This window comes from Hippopotamus amphibius, chromosome X (assembly GCF_030028045.1).
Source record: "Hippopotamus amphibius kiboko isolate mHipAmp2 chromosome X, mHipAmp2.hap2, whole genome shotgun sequence".
NCBI lineage: Eukaryota > Metazoa > Chordata > Mammalia > Artiodactyla > Hippopotamidae > Hippopotamus > Hippopotamus amphibius.
Window position 1 is genome coordinate 118,315,103 of NC_080203.1, and position 21,787 is coordinate 118,336,889.

The 21,787-nt window shown below is 35.6% G+C and overlaps 1 protein-coding gene across 4 annotated transcripts in view; it reads right to left on the reverse strand.

The window, feature by feature from the left end:
• Window positions 1-21,787, reverse strand: part of CNKSR2 (connector enhancer of kinase suppressor of Ras 2) — a 281,792-nt gene that overhangs the window by 42,531 nt on the left and 217,474 nt on the right. For all 4 annotated transcript variants that reach the window (XM_057719237.1, XM_057719236.1, XM_057719235.1 and 1 more), the window contains 6 exons: window positions 21,534-21,582; window positions 20,973-21,145; window positions 18,838-18,911; window positions 18,478-18,549; window positions 7,591-7,658; window positions 1,781-1,881 (listed from right to left, as the gene is read on the reverse strand). In XM_057719237.1, the coding sequence (XP_057575220.1) occupies window positions 1,781-1,881; window positions 7,591-7,658; window positions 18,478-18,549; window positions 18,838-18,911; window positions 20,973-21,145; window positions 21,534-21,582 (537 nt within the window). The remainder of the gene's footprint in view (window positions 1-1,780; window positions 1,882-7,590; window positions 7,659-18,477; window positions 18,550-18,837; window positions 18,912-20,972; window positions 21,146-21,533; window positions 21,583-21,787) is intronic.

The window sequence follows — 21,787 nt, forward strand, 5'->3', positions numbered from 1 at the left end:
GATAAGCATTTGCCTTGAGCATAGCCACTTCAGAGCACATAAACACAAAAGAAAAATGGAATATTTTTATCGTTCGAATTTAAAGTTTGGGAATATATGTTACAGCACAAAGCACAACCAACAAAAAGGACTGGCATCAAGTGAATGCTATAAAAGGCTTGCAGGCACCCCTACTGTGATAAACCTTACTCTAGCTCTGTGGGCTAACAGATTAGCCCAGGTCCCTTCCTGGCAGGAGGAGGCAGATTTGTTAGATGTGCTCATTATGATTGAGGCTGAGGTTGTGGCCAGGAAAAGCCTGACTAAGGTGAAAGTACATTTGCCCCTCTGGGTAAAGGAGAAGTTAAGTGGCATCTTCTGTGGGCAGCCAGTTTATCTTCCCACATGTTAGTAACAATGTGAGTAGTTTCCTTCTTGAAATTCACAAGTTGCTATGATTAAAGAGCAGTTTGGTCCAGCTGCAGTTTCCCTTTCTTCCACTTTTATAAATATTTTAAAGGAATTATTTAGACCCTGATGTTTTAGGGAAAATATATAAAAAAATATCTTGTTACTGACTTCATTAGTTCATTTGTCTTGTTCAACCTGGCATTCTGTTGCACTTGGTACACTGCAGCATTTATTAAGGAAGTGTATATACAGACAGGAACGATTCTGCATTTTTTCTGCTTCTCTCCTTTTTCCCTTAGGTAAGAGATACTGTCATCAAACATTTCTATTAAAAAGGTGACTTCCCTTTTTGTCATTAGCCAAAAGTATTCATTTCATTTATTTCAGAAATATTTATTGAGCACTTATTTAATAAATAACAGTGCTGTGCTCGGCCATGGGGATGTACAGATGAATAGAATGGGGTCCCTGTTCTGAAAAAGTTCACAGTCCAGTCCAGTGAGCTGTTTGCTGTCCCAAATATTCTGATTTAATGTTTCTGGATTAGGCCTGAGCATCTGCATTTCTAAAACATTCCAGAGGTGATTCGGATGCACAACCAAGGTTGAGAAGTGGCCTAGAACTATATCAACATCTTGTATAGCACCTTTCTTGTTAAAAATCCCCTGGAGTAATATGGAGGTGGAATTAGGTTTGCTGCTATTGTCAGCTAAATCCAGGTTCCATTTCCTATTTGCAAGACTCGGTCCCAAGGTAGGCAGAATTGACTCATGGTACCGTGACCATGCAATGTATTGCCTAAAATGGGACAGTATTGAGACTCTTTTGGTAATTCTGATGGGAAATGGGCATAAAATGAACCAGGACAGTTGTAAAGATCAAGGTACAGTCTACACACAGAATAATTTACACAGGTTTAAGAAGTCTTAAGAAGAAGAGCACCACATAAACGCATATACATTAAACTCGACCCCATGGCTGTCTGAAAAGCTGCATGCCAAAACATGTTCAATACAGATATAATGTTAATTTCTACAATTGCTTCTGAAAGACATGGGAATGAACTTTGTTAGTGTAGAATAGATAAGGTCAATTTATATATCTTTTTGGAAGAAAACTTTTTTTGTTGATATTTTCATGAAGGCTACTCTGACAAAAACTGGTAAGATATTTATTAGAGTGGACTCTGTGGTGACTGCTTCTCCTGATTAAATATTCTTCACATACTTAAAATTTTTTCCCTTATTGCTTGACTCCCTGTTTTCTTTCCCCCTAAAAAACCCCAAGGTCTGACATGTAATTCACTACATAGTGTTTTTTAACATACAAAGGGATGTTTTAGGTCAAAGAATCTGATGCTATATTGAATACATTCCTATTGGCAACTTACGGAGGGAGGCCGTGGGTATGTATCGTAGGGGGGTGGAGGGCTGTCCTGTTTGGGTGTTGATGGAGTATCTGCTTCTTCCTTGTCACTCTCACTCCAGTAATCTGAAAATTCACACACATGGATACATCAACATTCCATTAAAAGTTTCTAGCCATATTTTCAGGAACACACACTACTGGCCAACAAAAGGAAGTTTAAATTCCATTCCTACACCCTATTTCCCCAGCACTCGCTACTCCAGGCCCACCAACTTCTATTTTCAGCTGGGTTTTGAGAGGAAGGAAGAGTACAATCACCTAATTCCAACCTCCTTTTAAAGCAAGCAATTACACATAGCCACAATTTTAAGGAGTTAAAGACACTGCATAAGTCAAATAAGGTTTAGGGTATTTTAGATTCCAGACCAAATTAGTTGAAGCTTCAATTAATGAATGATGTCACAGGCTGCCTCTTAAAGGTGTATCATTTTACCCTGAAGATGAACACTCAAAGAGGAAATACATACATTGCTGTAGATCTCTACAGATATAAACAGCTCCAAAAATAATGTTCTCAATTCTCTTCTCTGGCTTCAGTTCACTGGTTATCTAACAATTGCTGTTTCCAGAGTCATGCTGACATGAATCTCTATAACACCATACTCCCACCTCTACTTGGAAACACATGGCAAACCCTGATTCTTGCCAAACGCAAAAGGGCAAATCTGCTGATGTGGGCTGTAAGTTCCAAACTTCTAGAACTGCTTAAAAGGGTAGAAAATGTGAGCCGCTAGACAAAGTGACTTGGCAGACCTCAGGCAAGAGGGAAGGGGAAAAACTCCAAGGGATACATTAGTCGAGTAAGTGAAATACAGCACAAAGGCCAACCATCAGAATCTGTTCTACCAATATCTCAACCAACCTGTAACTGCTGGGTTAATTCTTTACGTGATTTACAAGGAAAAACCTAGACATATAACCTGCATGAATTTCAAATGATAAAAGAGAAAAGCTATTAAACAAAAGGTTCCTTATTCTTATGAAAATCTAAATCACAAAAGAACCACCAGAAGGCTTAACTAATATTCAGATGTAGGTGAAAAATCATGGCACATATTTTTACAGGTACCCTTCTCCACCCAGGAATTTCCATATTGTAATATTTTTATGTATTTTCCTTGTGGTGCTGATTAATAAGTACAGCTAACATTTACTGAGTACTTACTAAATGCCAAATAGAAAGTAGTAGAACTGGGGTTTGAACTAAGAAATTGCCTTGCTCTAAGCCTCGAAGGGCTAAGTCACTGGGACTATTTTGTATGACTTAGTGCGAGAGTTTCACGTGACACACATTCATGATTTTTCAAGCCCCCCTCCTCCTGCTGCTTGAAATTCTTTAGCAATGGAGCTTATTATATTCAGGCCTCAAAATACAAGGTCTCTGAAAATCCTAGTCCTACTTGAATTATTCCCTTTGAGTAAAAGATAAGCAAAGACTAGTTAACCTAAATTTGATATCTGATTTTTACCTTGGGTCACACTGGTGATGGGCAGCATAATAAGTCTCCCCCAAATATGAATTGATGTAGTTGCCCAGAAACGGACCCAGTAAACACTTGTGCAGACATAGGTTCAATGATTGGCTGTATCAATTACCATTTCTGTGCTCTTGTGATAGTTACTTAATCTCTTTGAGTCTGTTTTGTCATCTGTAAAAGGGGGCTAATAATAACCATCTTTCAGAGTTGTGTGAATGGGGTACCAAGGTAGCATATATTCAAGCGTCTTGCACCTTGAAAGCACTCAATAAATATTAGGATCCCTAATATTGGGTGGATTTGTAGGTAGCATGCCAGGACAGTCTGACCCAGATCACACAGGAGATAAATGCCTAGTGTTCATCTTCTTAGGCATTAGTTTTTTCTTATAGCAAGTTCCAGCGATGAAAAGTGAATTCTTGAGCTCTGGGCCTCAGTTGGGTAGTTTTGTGGGAGGAGCTTGAAATACTACTGGGAAATTACTGCTAGAGGTGGAGGTACTAAGCAGCCCCTCACCCTGCTCCCAAGCAGTGGGCTTGCCAAGATCACTCTGCTCTTACCCTTCCCACTATTTCCAGAAACTATAGCACCTGTGCTGAGTTTCCCCTTCACCTTTGCACTAAGACCTTGGGTCTCAAGGAGTTAGCACCTCAAGTGGTCCTATCAGCTCACTGAGAAGGAGATGATCACCATTTTATCAAGATCTCTATAGCTATCACTACAAGTGACAGATTTAGGGGATTCTCTCTCTAACCCCCCTCCCCCGCTAAATTAGGAAGAATTCTATTCCACTATTTGATGTACTTCTTGGTTTATTAAAAAAAAATCACCATCAAACCAAAGTTTTTTTGAGTTGCCTAAGAAAAGGCTGAAATGCCACTTTGCAAATTAACTTCATCTCACACACTAAGCCATGTGTCTTTGCGAGAGCAATGCCAGGGAAGAGGCTACACAGACAATTTAGGTCTTTTTGGGTTTGTGTGGAAAATTACAGGCACACTGCTGCCCAGAGGCTGAAACCAGTCTGATTTTCATTCTAAGAGCAAATTAATTTATTTTTCTTAGCTCTCTATTTAGCACAAAATAAATGGATACTTTTAATGTCTCTTGCAGTGATATTCAATTTTACAAGTAACTAATCATGAATAAACAGTGCCATCAATAGAAGAGGAAAATTTCCACTTTACTTCTCATGTTGATACAAAAGGATAATTTGAAAAAAATTGACTTTTTCATCTAGAACTCTCAAAGAAATACAGTGTATTTCATTCACTTTTATGTAATTAAAGCTTTACAAAGATCTCTTGTGTGATTGAAAATAATGTGTCGTGAATGTCTGATTTGAAGCTGGAAAAATATAGAAAAATGATTAGCAGACAATTAGCCAAATTATGATCTTGGCAGAATTTAGTGTAACCCTGTTTTCTCTAAGTAAAACAATGCATAATGAAAAAGAGCCCCATATCCTTTATACTTCTGTAGTTAAAGACAGCAATTCACTAAACTTTTATTTAAGTCAATGAAAGAGTCACTTCCAAGCTGTACTGAATATTTAAATAGAAACAGTGCTTGGCAGTTATTCCTTTGCATCTGTCTGAAATATTCCCAATTCTCAAAGAGCTATATTTTGTCTCAAGTTTAACTTCAGTACTGAGAATGGTACTTAGATGTCAAGCAATTCTATAGAAGTGTGGAATAGACATGGGCATCCAGTAGTTTATATAGAATCGTGAGACCTAATCCTGCAGAAGGAAGGAAGTCTAATATGTTTCTGACCTATATTAGAGCACCTGACGGATATATACTCTAGGTGGAAACCTAAATGATTTCAGAGATTCTGGCTGTAGATACTTGAACTGTAACTATAAGCTCCTCCCTATGATTATGTATCACATTCCAGTAGGCACCAAATAAATACTTACATGACAGACTATGGCAGCATGAATCCATGGAATGAATTTTTTTGGAACCTGCATGGGCAATATGACTTACTGGTTCTTTCATCCATAATGAAATTTGGTTATATAATACCAAGTACAAAGGAAATCCGCTAAAATCAAGGCCATGCTCAGCTTCAAGGCAATGCCCAGTGATAAAATACAGAAATTAAGTCTGAAAAGCCAAGGTTCCTTATTCATGCAAATTGACCTTTTTCAAGTTCATTTTTCCTATCAGCACATTGCCCACACTTCTATTTCTTGCATCTTAAAAAACTGAGAAATAAATCTATGTGCACTTTTAAAGAGCAGTTTTCATGCTTTTTAAAGTAATTTGAAAAGGAAGGCTGGTGTGTGTGTGTATGTGTGTGTTTGTGTGTATTTAGTTCTCTTACTATAATTGTAGGCCTATAAATTGAGTAGAAGTATAAAAGAGAGGAATAAACTTATAACAATGAAGAAATGTGACTTAATAACTGGCTGGGACTTGCCTGTGCACAGTGATTTGAAGGAGATGGCTTCCATTTTATTTGTGGAAGTACCTATGCTGCTTCTACTCCCAGAAATGTTTTATCTTATTACTTCTCATCCATGAGAACCAGTTCAGATAATGAGTCCACATAATGCTTTTCCCATTTCTCTCCTAGAAGGAATCTCTCCAGCCTCATTCCCAAGGAATTTGGTTTGTACTTTCCCATGTTTCACTTTCCCTATTGTGCTAAGAGTATCTTTTCTACTAGAATTCAGTGTAATTTCAGGCAGGATGGGTGCCTATTTCATCTTAATACAATTAGAGTGCTAGCTGAAGGCCTTACTCAGAAACACTTTAATATTTAATAAAATATCTTTTCTCCCTCTTCACCACCAACTTTATATGAGGCTCACTGATTACTTTCTCCAAGTATTTCCTCATTAATCCTGCCTCCTCAGGTTTTTTTTTTAAATTTTGCATCCACTTAGCAATTTTTTAAATCAGTTGCATGTGGTGCAAAAATTAGTACTCATTTACTTTATGTTGCTCTTTAATTTTTCTTAGGCAGTTTCAAGTGTGTATTTTTGAGATTCTCAACAAGATGATAAATTCCCATTGGCTGTAACCATGTTTTGCTATTTCTTGGAAATCTTCCTGCCCTATCTCCTCACTCTTCACTGCTCTAGTCACCCCCATTCTCTCACTCCATGGCTCTAAACCAAGGGTTGGTAAACTATGGCCTGCAGGCCAAATGAGGCTCTTTGCCTCTTTTTATACAGCTTGTGGATCAAAAATGGTTTTTGCATTTTAAGCGGATAAAAAACATCAAAAGAAGATTATTTTTCAAAATGTGAAAAATGTTATGAAATTCAATCTCAGTGTCCATAAGTAAAGCTTTATTGAAGTACAGCCACTTCCCTTCAAATGACTACAGCAGAGTTGAATAATTTCAATGGAAACCTTAAGGCCTGCAAAACCTAAGATATTCACTATTTGGCTCTTTACAGTTTGCTGACCCCTGACCTAAATATTTGCTGACAGATTGGTTTTGGGATCTGGTTATCTGCTTTAGATCTCTCTAACCTTTAGTTTTTAGATGTTTTAAAAAGTTTTCTCCATGAGGAAACAGTAGGTTTTCAGAATCTTCACATCAATAGACAGGCTATGCTTACTGGAGACACAACTAGAAATATGTTTGTGTGTGTATCAAAATGTGGAATTCTTTTAACTTTAGGATGTCTCAAAAATTTTCAAAAAATTATTTATGCTTCCAAGGGATGTACAGCAAACATTCTTTGGGAAATGTGAAGCCACTATTAGAACGGTGACCACAACTTTTGTTAAGATTTCAATTTTGCATCAGGACATTTTGTTTCACAATTAATTGTGAGGTCAATACTAAGGTAAGTTCCATAAGATCACAGAGCTAACAGAACTGAAGAACACAACCAAATGAGATAATTTATGGAAGAAGGGATCATTCATCTGAGCTCTGTGTGTAAAAGAGCACTTAAATATGTGTGAAACCACCAAGTAGAAAAAACAACTCACTACCAAGGACCTAGACTTGGGTCAATATATAGGACCAATTCTAGGCTTTTTAATTTTTAAGATTTTTTTTTCCTCCATAGGAAATAGACTAAAGAAGATGGCAACAAACAGGAATGAACTCCACATTAGCTGCTCCAAAAATTTGAGTTTATTTCCTGTTTAATTTACTAAACCTTACCCAGAAGATGTTATGGTTTGGATTCAAAGTCACAGAAGAGAAATAACCACAGACTGACATATGGATTTTCTCTCAAGTGATAGCAGTGTATCACTGTATAGGAAAACAGCAAGAAAAAAAAAGTGTAACACAATAGTAAAAAAAGTATTCCTTTACCTTGTTCTTGCTTAATTCTCTCTCTTTCTGCATATCCCGCAGTCAGCATATTAATTCTGTTAAGCCACCTGAAAAAACAAATATTAAAATCCGTAACATTGCAATTGAATTTTTTATACTTAACTATTTTCTTGGGATAATTTTAAAATGTATAAGAATATATGGAATGGAATTTCCTAGGTGGCACAGTGGTTGAGAATCCGCCTGCCAATGCAGGGGACACGGGTTCCATCCCTGCTCCAGGAAGATCCCACATGCCACGGAGCAACTAAGCCCGTGCACCACAACTATTGAGCCTGTGCTTTAGAGCCCGTGAGCCACAACTATTGAGCCCACGTGCTGCAACTACTGAAGTCCATGTGCCTAGAGCCCGTGCTCAGCAACAAGAGAAGCCACGGCAATGAGGAGCCCGCGCACCACAACGAAGAGTAGCCCCCACTCACTGCAACTAAAGAGAAAGCCCGCGCACAGCAAAACAAGACCCAACACAGACAATAAAATAATAAATAAATAAATAAATTTATATAAAAAAAAAGAACATATGGAATAATCCAAGAGAAAAGGTGTGTTTTTTGCTACTCTTAACACATGGAGTCTTCAATGAGCTATAACTTGCTGTAGTACAAAATGTTCCCACACTAAAGGGGCTATTTCACTAGAAAAGTCTTGGGCAAACCTGTTAATATCTGCAGCATAAAGGGTTTTGAGATGACCAGAGTCCTATTAATTCTGTTGCTCTAAATGTAAAAGCACTCCAAATATTTTTGCTGATCTGTTTCTTCAGAACAAATGCTCCTTTAGAGATATTAAAACAATATTAGATATAATTTGTCCTGAGAAGGGAAAAAATTATAGACCTCGCCTGTTAAAATAAGTTTTACTATGAAACGTTTGTTTTGATGAATCACCTTTAACGATCCAAGGGGAAACACATGTCAGTAGTATTATACTTTGGAAATTTGTCTCTAAATACAAGGCTATTAGGTTTTTCCAAAGACAAAATGGGCATACACAATTTTAACCTCTGTTTAGATCCTGAAAATTTATTTCCATGAACAATGGTAATTTAAAAATAAAAAATAAAATAAAATAAAATAAATTTAAAAATCAGTTCTTAAAACAATTAGAGAAAGAATAAAAAAAACCCCAAAGTGAGCAGAAGGAAAGAAATCATAAAGATCTGATCAGAAATAAATGAAAAAGAAAGGAAGGAAACAATAGCAAAGATCAATAAAACTAAAAGCTGGTTCTTTGAGAAGATAAACAAAATTGATAAACCATTAGCCAGACTCATCAGGAAAAAAAGAGAGAAGACACAAATCAACAGAATTAGAAATGAAAAAGGAGAAGTAACAACTGACACTGCAGAAATACAAAAGATCATGAGAGACTACTACAAGCAACTATATGCCAATACATTGGATAACCTGGAAGAAATGGATAAATTCTTAGAAAAGTACAATCTTCAAAGACTGAACCAGGAAGAAATAGAAAATATGAACAGACCAATCACAAATATGGTCTGAGATTAAAAATCTCCCAACAAACAAAAGCCCAGGGCCAGATGCATTCACAGGCAAATTCTATCAAACATTTAGAGACGAGCTAACACCTATCCTTCTCATACTCTTCCAAAATATAGCAGAAGGAGGAACACTCCCAAACTCATTCTACGAGGCTACCATCACTCTGATACCAAAACCAGGCAAAGATGTCACAAAAAAAGAAAATTACAGGCCAGTATCACTGATGAATATAGATGCAATAATCCTCAACAAAATACTAGCTAACAGAATCCAAGAGCACATTAAAAAGATCATACACCATGATCAAGTGGGGTTTATCCCTGGAATACAAGGATTCTTCAGTATATGCAAATCAATCAATGTGATACATCACATCAACAAACTGAAGGACAAAAACCATATGATAATCTCAATAGATGCAGAAAAAGCTTTTGACAAAATTTAACATCCATTTATGATAAAAACTCTCCAGAAAATGGGCATAGAAGGAAATTACCTCAACATAATAAAAGCCATATAAGAGAAACCAAAAGCCAACAATGTTCTAAATGGTGAAAAACTGAAAGCATTCCCTTTAAGAACAGGAACAAGACAAAGGTGCCCACTCTCACCATTATTATTCAACATAGTTTTGGAAGTGTTAGTCACAGCAATCAGAGAAGAAAATGAAATAAAAGGAATCCAAATTGGAAAAGAAGAAGGAAAATTGTCACTCTTTGCATATGACATGACAGTATACATAGAAAACCCTAAAGACTCTACCAGAAAACTGCTAGCACTAATCGATGAATTCAGTAAAGTAGCAGGATACAAAATTAATGCACAGAAATCTCTCGCATTCCTATACACTAACAACAAAAGAGCAGAAAGAGAAATTAAGGAAATTCTCCCATTTACCATTGCAACAAAAAGAATAAAATACCTAGGAATAAACCTGCCTAAGGAGGCAAAAGACCTGTATGCAGAAAACTATAAGACACTGATGAAAGAAATCAAAGATGATACAAACACATGGAGAGACATACCATGTTCTTGGATTGGAAGAATCAACATTATGAAAATGACTACACTACCCAAAGCAATTTACAGATTCAACGCAATCCCTATCAAATTACCAATGGCATTTTCCACAGAACTAGAACATGAAATCTTACGATTTGTATGGAAATACAAAAGACCCCAAATAGCCAAAGCAATCTTGAGAAGGAAAGATGGAGCTGGTGGAATCAGGCTTCCTGACTTCAAACTATACTACAAGGCCACAGTGATCAAGACAGTATGGTACTGGCACAAAAATAGAAAGGACGGTCAATGGAACAGAATAGAGAACCTAGAGGTAAACCCAAGCACACATGGGCACCTTATCTTTGACAAAGGAGGCAAAAATATACAATGGAAAAAAGACAGCCTCTTCAATAAGTGGGGCTGGGAAAATTGGACAGCTACATGTCAAAGAATGAAATTAGAACACTTTCTAACACCATACACAAAAATAAACTCAGAATGGATTAAAGACCTACATGTAAGGCCAGACACTATAAAACTCCTAGAGGAAAACATAGGCAGAACACTCTATGACATCCATCAAAGCAAGATCCTTTTTGACCCACCTCCTAGAATCATGGAAATAAAATCAAGAATAAACAAACGGGACCTAATGAGACTTAAAAGCTTTTGTACAGTGAAAGAAACCATAAACAAGGCAAGAAGACAACCCTCAGAATGGGAGAAAATACTTGGCAATGATGCAACAGACAAAGGATTAATCTCCAAAATATACAAGCAGCTCATGCAGCTTCATACCAAAAAAGCAAATAACCCAATCCACAAATGCGCAGAAGACCTAAATAGACTTTTCTCCAAAGAAGACATACAGATGGCCAACACACACATGAAAAGATGCTCAACATCACTCATCATTAGAGAAATGCAAATCAAAGCCACAATGAGGTATCACCTCACACTGGTCAGAATGGCCATCATTAAAAAATCTAGAAACAATAAATGTTGGAGAGGGTATGGAGAAAAGGGAACTCTCCTGCAGTGTTGGTGGGAATGTAAGTTGGTACAGCCACTATGGAAAACAATTTGGAGGTTCCTTCAAAAACTAAAAATAGAACTACCATGTGATCCAGTAATCCCACTACTGGGCATATACCCAGAGAAAACCATAATCCAAAAAGAAACATGTACCTCAATGTTCACTGCAGCAGTATTTACAATAGCCAGGACATGGAAACAACCTAAGTGCCCATCAACAGATGAATGGATAAAGAAGATGTGGCACATATATACAGTGGAATATTACTCAGCCATAAAAAGGAATGAAATGGAGCTATATGTAATGAGGTGGATAGACCTAGAGTCTGTCATACAGAGTGAAGTAAGCCAGAAAGAGAGAAACAAATACCATATGCTAACTCATATATACGGAATCTAAATAAATGGTACTGATGAACCCAGTAACAGGGCAAGAATAAGGATGCAGATGCAGAGAATGAACTGGAGGACATGGGGTTGGGGGGGAGCAAAGGGGAAGCTGGGACGAAGTGAGAGAGTAGCATAGACATATATACACTACCTACTGTAAAATAGATAGCTAGTGGGAAGTTGCTGTATAACAAAGGGAGATCAACTCGATGATGGGTGATGTCTTAGAGGGCCAGGACAGGGAGGGTGGGAGGGAGTCGTGGGAGGGCAGGGGATATGGGGATATATGTACAAATACAGCTGATTCACTTTTGTGTACCTCAAAAGCTGGTACAAGAGTGTAAAGCAATTATATTCCAATAAAGAGCTTAAAAAAATAAATAAAAATCAGTTCTTCCCTCTTTCAGTAGAGTTGCTATAGCCAATGCAGGGTACTGCCCGAAGGAAAGCACTGCTTCAGTCTCCATCTTTTGTCCCACCAGGTCTCTCCTGTGTTCATTATTCCAGATAACTGTTTACGCTGCATCAGATTATCAAATCACAAAATCTTTAAACTAACCTGACAATTTTCCACTGGTCAATCCTGAGATATGATCCATATATTTTCCCAAATAAGAAAGTAAGTAAGAATTGACTTTCCAAGCTAGCTAGTTAACATCATTAAATTGTGGGATAATCTGATTGAGAAATATTTTCAAGAAAAAATTGTGTTTGAGAACTTTTTCTCTTAAGAGATTATCTCCTCTGTCAAATGGAAGATGAATTTCTTTGAAGTGACTCATATATTTCATAATTTATGCCAAGTGGTGTTAACTGTGTATCAGGTATTTAGAATATCTTGAAAACGGAGGGAGGAAAGTTGTTTCTTTAATGGACAAAATCACATCCACGGAAATTTATGCTTTAATGTTAAGAATAAGTTACTTAAAGCCCAACTTTATTTTTACAAAGCCTACAATGTAATGATCACCTCAAGTATGTTTGGGAAGTAAAGAAGGGACTGGAGCAGAAATGAAAAAAATAATTGATCAAATGAATTCAGTAGCATGATATACACACACAATTCAGAAAATTATAAACTGTAAGTCAAGAAGTTAACTTCATGACAAATAACCTTTTAAAAATGACTCTAATCATTAGTAAAAGGTCAAAATTAAAATCTAGTCTATAGGTCATTTGTAGTAAGAAAGGGGTTGAATTTGTACTACAAGGCAAATCTTAGCACTCTTAGGAAAGATTGGCTTGGTGCTTTTTGGGTGGAAATGATGTAGATACCACCATAGGAACATTTTAATTCAGTACCTCATATTTACTACTTCTTAATATATCACTGAAATTTCATTTTATCAGAAGTCTAAAGAGCAATGAGGTCTTTATGAGATGAATAAGGAAACTAAAAAGAGCCTTCTTAATTTTTCAGCTCAATAACATTTATTAAATGCCTGTTATATGCTGAATAATGAGCTACGTTTTTGGGGGTCCAAAAATGAATAGGACATAATTTCTGCCGACATAATTTCTGCCTTCCATGAGCTCCAGGATTCCTAAATTTCAGAAGACAATTAAAAAATTAAACTACTGATACTTTTAGGTCGAAAAATCCTGTTTACAATAAAACTCTTTAGAAAGCATGTGCATAAACTTGGGCCGGTGTGTAGAGACACAAAAGGCTGAACGCTACACAACTGTTGTTGCTATATTGGAGAAAGTTGTCCTTAGGCCTCAGTTAGAAGATGCTTACTCAAACACTAAGCTGCAGTTATGATTTGGTGTTTATATGCTATTATGAACAGCAGATATATATGCATTAATTGAGTTAAGAAATATTTATGTGTGTCAGGTACTGTTCTAGGCACTGAGGATGGAGAGATAAATGAAACAAAGTATCTGTTTTCATGACACCTATATCTTCAGTGAGGGAGACAGACAATATATAGGGATAAGAGGATTGGGCCTATGGTGAACATTCCAATGAAGCTGTCAACAACTGACATAGAATAATGTACTGAGAGGGAAACAAGAGTAAGAGGTATGGAAGAAATGTAAAATAATAACCACTAAACAGAAACTGGTGAGTCCTGACAATTACAAGGACATATGTGCTGACATGAAAAGGAATACATCGGCCAAGTGAATTCAGTAAATGTCTCAGAATACTTGAGAAACATGATGTTTTGTTTTCTTCCCACAGATTTCACACAGACTGGCAAAAAAGTTTTTTTTAAAATGTTTCAATGCTCATTTCTGAGGAGGGAACAGATGGATTGGTGGTAGGGTGCTCAAAAGTGTTTTTGCAAGTTAACTCACAATCAAACCTAAAGCTACTCACAAATAGATGGTGAGATTTTAATATTCTAAGTTATATATATTTGGGTATATGTATATGTAATTATATTTGGGTATATGTATATGTATGGCTATGTGTATGTATATATATACCCACATGCAGATTTTACAGAAGAAAATTAGATCTGAGGATTGCTTTTTCATTCCAATTACTAGGTCCTGTCAAAACTAGCACTACATTTTAAAAATACATATGATACTATTTTAGAAATTATGAAACAACCAGGTAAGGCATTTAATTATAATTATTATACTTATCTATAACTGTATCATCGCTTGAAGGCTTAGGTACTTGTCTTCAAAGGACTACATATAGAATGAACCAACACCCAGATCATCTTGCTGTGATGTAACAATCAGGTTATAAAATAAAGTTATTGGAGGATGTCTCTTCCCATCACCAATCCTCTATGAATATTGCCAGCACTGACTCTCTTCCTTCCTATTGACAAGTAATTTTTAAAAAACTTGCCTATTGAAAGTAGACATTAGGAATATGGTTATTAAAAAAATGAAAAGCAAGGCAAAACAATAAAAGTCCTTTATACTTAAATTTTAAAATAAGATTCAGTGTTTCAGGACAATTTAACTCTGAAGGTTGTAGTATACCATGGGAAGGCTTACATAAAACAGCACTCTTAAACATACGATGCAGAGATGACAGATTTGATCAGATTTATTTATTTTTTTCTTTGATCCATTGCTTAGAAAAGGCAACAAAGTGAAATATATGGATTTGGTTTAGCTTATTCTCTGATATCCTGAACCAGATACATATACAGGTGTATTAGGGAAGAGTAGTAACATCATACACTTCTGAAGTTATTGCTAACACAGGGTAGAGAATGGAAACCAAAAATGGTTTTATACTTCATAAAAATGCATTTCTGAACAGGCTATTTTCTAAACTTAAAAAGAGCCTGATTAGCAAGTATATCACAAATGATTAAATTATGTTAATTCTTGGATAGAAGTAGCTGTGTTCTAGTGGATCTATCTTGTAGGAGTGGACATGCTCATATATACCACTTATTTTCTGTTTGGTTATGATGTAAATCCCTCATATTTATCCTAAGGGCATTGTGGTAAAATGGAGAGTGAGTAACTATAACAGTAGAATTATAAAATAGCTAAAACACAAAATAGAGCACTACCCCTCCCCAACAAGTACATAAACATTTTTCATTCTGAAAATAAGCTCTCCAAATTCTGATTGCCTAGTGAGAAATTTCAAGAATGGTAACATACAAATCAAGAGAAGATTATGGAAACCAAATGCAAGGCTCAGTTCACAGAAGTAGAATAAGTAATGCTAAAATATATATGGGACCATAAAAGACTCAGAATTGCCAAAGCATTCCTGAGGAAAAAGAACAAAGCTGGAGGTATAACCCTTCCAGACTTCAGACAATACCACAAAGCAACAGTAATCAAAACAGCATGGTATTGGTGCACAAACAGACATATGGATCATTGGAACAGAATAGAGAATTCAGAAATAAACCCACACATCTATGTTCAATTAATCTTCGACAAAGGAGGCAAGAATACACAATGGAGAAAAGACAATCTCTTCAGCAAGTGGTGCTGGGAAAGCTGGACAGCCTCATGTAAATCAGTGAAGTTAGAACATTCCCTCACATCATACACAAAAACTCAAAATGGCTTAAAAACTTAAACATAAGACATGACACCATAAAACTCCTAGAAGAGAGTATAGGCAAAACATTGTCTGACATAAATCATAGCAATGTTTTCTTAGGTCAGTCTCCCGAGGCAATAGAAATAAAAGCAAAAATAAACAAATGGGACCTAATCAAACATATAAGCTTTTGCACAGCAAAGGAAAACAAACAAAACAAAAAGACAACCTAAGGAATGGGAGAAAATATTTGCTGATGATGTGACCAACTAGGGCTTAATTTTCAAGGTATACAAACAGCTCATACAACTCAATAACAACAACAACAACAAAACACAAACTAGTCAAAAAATAGGCAGAAGACTTAAATAGACATTTCTCCATAGAAGACATACAGATGGACAATAGGTACGTGAAAAGATGTTCAACATCGCTAATTATTAGAGAAACACAAATCAAAACTACAATGAGGGCTTCCCTGGTGGCACAGTGGTTAAGAATCTGCCTGCCAATGCAGGGGACACGGGTTTAAGCCCTGATCTGGAAAGATCCCACATGCTGTGGAGCAACTAAGCCCATGTGCCACAACTACTGAGCCTGTGCTTTAGAGCCCGCGAGCCACAACTATTGAGCCCTTGTGCCACAACTACTGAAGCCCACACACCTAGAGCCCGTGCTCCACAAGTAGAGAAGCCACCACGAGAGGCCCATGCACTGCAATGAAGAGTAACCGCTACTGTCCACAACTAGAGAAAGCCTGCGCAGCAACAAAGACCCAATGCAGCCAATAAATAAATGAATAAATAAATAAATAAATTTATTTTAAGAAAAAACAAAACAAAGTACAATGAGGTATCATCTCACACCAGTAAGAATGGCCATCATCAAAATATCTACAAACAATAAATGCTCGAGAGGGTGTGGAGAAAAGGGAACCCTCCTACACTGTTGGTGGGAATGTAAATTGGTGCAGCCACTATGGAAAACAGTATGGAGGTTCCTTAAAAAACTAAAAATAGAGCTACCATATGATCCAGCAATCCCACTTCTGGGACTATACCTGGGGAAAACCATAATTCGAAAAGATACATGCACCCCAATGTTCACTGCAGCACTATTTACAATAGCCATGACATGGAAGCAACCTAAGTGTCCATCAACAAATGAATGGATAAAAAAGATGTGGTATACAATGGAATATTGCTCAGTTTAAAAAAGAATGAAATAATGCCATTTGCAGCAACACGGATGGACCTAGAGATTATCATACTAAGTGAAGTAAGCCAGAAAGAGAAAAACAAATACCATATGATATCACTCATATGTGCAATCTAAAATATGATACAAACGTTCTTATTTACAGAACAGAAACAGACTCACAGACATAGAAAACAATGGTTACCAAAGGGGAAGGGGGAGGAGGGATAAATCAGGAGTTTGGGATTAGCAGATACGAACTACCATATATAAAATGATAAACAACAAGGACCTACTCTATAGCACAGGGGACTATATTCAGTATCTTGTAATGACCATAATGGAAAAGAATATGAAAAAGAATATATATATACATATAAAACTGAATCACTTTGCTCTACACCAGAAACTAACACAACATTGTTAATCAATTACATTTCAGTAAAAAACAGAAAAGTTCAGTTCTCCTATTAATTATAAAAGATTTTATCAAGTTTTCTCAACACTGCCCTTTCCTTGTATTCATATCCTTGCTTTGGAAAAATCATGCCTCTAATCTGAAGTGTTAAAGAGCAAAATTATTTATAAAAGCATATTAAGTCTCCATTTAGTGTATTGAAGCACATTTATGAAGATGCACAATTTTGTGCTTAAAAATATCTGAACACTAATTCTTTAGAGATACACAAAGCAAGTTATATGCGGTGAGAGCTCAAAGTATATAAAAGGAATATATATTGAAAGCAAACACTTATATAGCACTTACAATTTAGCAGGCACTGTTCTAAGCCCTTTATGTGTGCTTATTTGCTCCTCATAAAAGTTCTATGGATGGAGATGGTTATCATCTCCATTTTTAAAAAGAGTTAATACCTGACATAGTGAGGTTAAGTTCTATATCCAAGGTTATGCAGCTAGAAAGTGGACAGCTAGAATTTGGACAGCCAGAATTTGGACAGCCTGGTTCCAAATTTTGTATTCCTAACCACTATGCTATCCTACATCTCCCTAACTGTTGGCACATTATGTATGTAACATACACTGCCTACTGAAGACCTGTATGGGAAAGGGAAATGGGAAAATTTTGAATCTTAAATCCAATCTCTACAAATCTAGAAAAGGGAAAGGGGAAAGGAAAGCAGAAAGAAGAAAGGATAAACTCATAAGAGCCAAAATGGAAATAAGAAGCAGTATGTCGTAGGTAATGAACAAATATATATACAGATTTTCCCAGAGTAACCAAGTAACCACATGCCATCTAATCACTTGGCTGCACAATCCTGTCCAATGATAGAATAAAGGTGACAGAAAGATATACCAACTACGCTTAGGCCTGAATTATTGAGATGGATATTCTGTCATAAATACTCAGCATTTGGAAAAGTCAGCTTTTTTTGTGGATATCTTTTTTTCTCACTTGGGAATAAATTTGAAGACATATTCTTAAAACAGACTTTTTAAAAAACTTTTTTTTTCCCCTGCAGTGGATTTTACTTTTTTGGCCTATATATGGATTTTGGCACATTTTTGGTAAACTTGACAAAAAGTCAATGAGTTTATTTTGACTTTTTAAAATGCCATTCTTTAAAATTAGGTATGGCTACATGGAGCTATGGCTGGGTCCATTTTATTTTAAACTGATCTAGAAACTTCAGTGGCATTATTCTCTAGGCATTAATGTGGAAAATTTACAATTCTAAGCCTAACTGACTTTCTAAGTATTTTGAAATTTAAGTAACACTTTACCTGTTCATATCATCAAGATGCTCAGCAGCAAAATAAAAGCTTTTGATTTTAGGATGACAGGCTTTGAATGCACTGCAAAAGGAAACAGAGTACATTTATTTATTTCAAATTGGGAAATAAGTTAGAACCAAATAATTTTTATGGATAAAAATTACCTCAGATCTAATTTGAGTTCACATATATAATGCTTCTGCCATGATGACAGAAATCAGTAAAAAATTCAATTTTCTGCCCACAAAACTGCTTTCTTATTACCTCAATTTGAAAGCATTAGACAAGCAACCTATAATTTAAAAGCTAGAAATTAAAAAAAAAACCAAACCCTTCCTTTCACTCCCTTGCCAAATAAAATCAACTTACTATTTCTTGCGGCATTCACTGGCTCTATCAATTTTAAATTCAGGCAGACTGATGAATCCTTCTGCTTTTTCATCCTAAAGAGGCAACATTCTTGTTTAGGGTATTATATACAAAGGTTTGAAGCTGTTACTACTACATAACTAGTCCTTAAATATCTATACTAATAAATAAGTTCATTTAATCCTCTAAATTAGACATTTTAGAGATCAGAATTTCATGCTTGCCTGTTATAGTCCATTAAATTAGAAGACATATTTTGAACATTTAGAATAGTACAAATTAAAATATATACAGAAATGTTTAAAAATCCTTTTAATATAAAATGAAGATAGAAAAAAATTTAATTCTCAAAGTGAAACCTGTTCTATAAGCAATTTTCCCCTCAAAATGAATACACACTTTTATAACATATAAAATAACTTTAGTCCACATTTACAATTCAATTTTCTACCATTTTAAATGTTCAGATGTAAAATGTAGGGACATTTACTAATTGAATTCCTTTTCTGCCTCCGAAAAACATCTCTTAAATCTGAATTAAGTATTTTGTGTATTCAAGATTTTACAAATGAATAGGTTAATTTGATTTTCAAATATCTGACTTGGTTTACATGCTATATACACATAAACGTCACTATTCACTTAGAAAATTGAATGAAATCCATAAAATCCCCCCCCCCCAAAGTGGGATGGAAATACAAGATAGGAGAATTATCCAAAATCTTACATTAGATACAAGTTATTCCCACTAGGCTAAGACTATTTTTGGCTAAACCCTTTAATTGTTGTTGTTCCTTTCACGTTCATGAGCCAACTCCTCAAACTTTTACTTCCAAACTTTGATCTGTGCTATACCAGTTCATGGCTCCTTATATATCAAGTTTGAGAGACATTATACGCCCATCTGCCATCTCAAAGAAAAAGAATAGGGATTCTCAATTCTTTTCGTGTGTGTGTGTGTGTGTGTGTGTGTATGTTTATATGTAAAACAATAAAATTTGATGTTAATGATAGTGACTGAAATGTGTGTGTTATATACAAGAGCAGTATAACTTCCAATCTTTTTCAGTATTTGAGCACTTTTTTCTTCCAATCTTGGGGTAAATACAATAGTCTCAAATCTCTTTCTTAACTTTGATTTGTGTTATGTTACCCTTGATGTCTTTAATGTTAACATTTTAAATTCTGAACGATTTAAAATACTTTTGGGGTAGTTATGATCTTCCTATTAAACTTTGAAAGACAGAATAGCATTCAGCAGACAATGTACAAGGGATCTAAAATAAAGAGAAACATAAAGACATGTTTTTATACTACTTGATTGGCATACAAAAAGTATTTAGCCAGCACACTATATTAAACCATGTACATTTTTATGAAAATACAAGCTAACAATAGAAATTTTTGTTTAAAAAAACTTAAGGTGAACTGATAGATGGCTATGGCAATGGAAGCAAATGTAGAGTCAAGGGAATATCAAAAAATAAGATACACTGTGTTTCTGTTGTGATATGTGGCAGGTTATATAATTACTCTGGATATAAATCTATTTACTGCAAATGAAACAGGAAATCATAAGAACAATTTGCATGTATTATATACCCTCCCCCTGCTGTCCCTATTGGGCCAAATGAAATGAATACTTGCAGATTTTCAAAACTGGTCTACTAGTTCATTTATTCCTTAAGAAAAACTGAAACAAATGCAGGTGATATTAATTTAATTTAGCTAACTTACTAAAGGACTTCCTCCCAAAAAAGCGAACAAAAAAATTTTAAATTTTGAACAAAAGCAAGACATTTAAAAATCTTTATCAAATTTCCATGTATCATCCTTTTAAGTAAACAATTACTTGAATTAGTTTGGTATTTTTAATTAGATACACAGAATTTTACTATACATTATCTATGTTTCAGATATGTTGCTACATTAGAATAATTGAGATAACTGCCTTTCCAGAACCCCACAATGCAACACACCTCACAATTTTAAGAAGGCAGACTGAAAAATTACCAGCAGAAGTCTCCTGAATTAGCCTTAAGGTGATTATATGATTTTAAAATGTAAGTCTCAAAACGATGATTCTTTTGGTTAAAGATAAAATGAATGAGAAAACAAAATGTGCTTTGTCTTACCTCCTCATTAATATACCAATATAGGGATGCATCCTTTAGGACAAACCAGTACTTCTTCCATTTCTGTGAAAAATAACTCTTCGCATCTTTCTTTTTCCAAAGCCAGCCCTCACAGTCACCACGGCCAAGATCTTTGCAAGAAATTCGTCTTTTGCTCTTGCCGGCTATGGGACCTAAAGATAATAGTGGGTAGAAATACTCTTTAAATTTTGTATAGGTGTGAAGGTAGAAGATTAATCTATAGGTCATAAAAATAAGTCTGGATACTTAATAACCTTAAACATTCTTATTTTCTCATTGTATCAGAATAAAAAACTATGGAAAATTTTAATACCTTTTTGCCCACATGAGTGACATACAATTTAATCCGAAGTGCTCGATCGCAGTCTGAAAACCTGTTGAGACCATCTGTTGTAAAAGGTACCTTGTATCATAATTGACCTGAAGGAGAAGCCGGTCTTCCAAACCACACTGGGCTCAGGCAAGAGAGGATGGGTGAAGTGTGCTGGTGATTATCCCAGTGCAAACTAAGCAGCTAAATGTTTCATTTCCTTTTCTTACCTTTGTTTTTCTTCTTTGATTTGTGCTGCAGAGAAGACTGCTGAAATGTCTGAAATCAAAGATAGGGAAGAATGTTATTTGATACTCAGGGTGCCATCGGAGTGCCAACAAGCTGCAGAGAACACTCAAAAGTTGAACGGTGACTCTGATCCCAGTCAGCGAAAGTACTTTTTTTTCCCAAAGACTCAAAACAAATTGATATATATCACACCATTAAACTTTCTAATCTCTCGTGAAGCAGGAGAGAATAATAA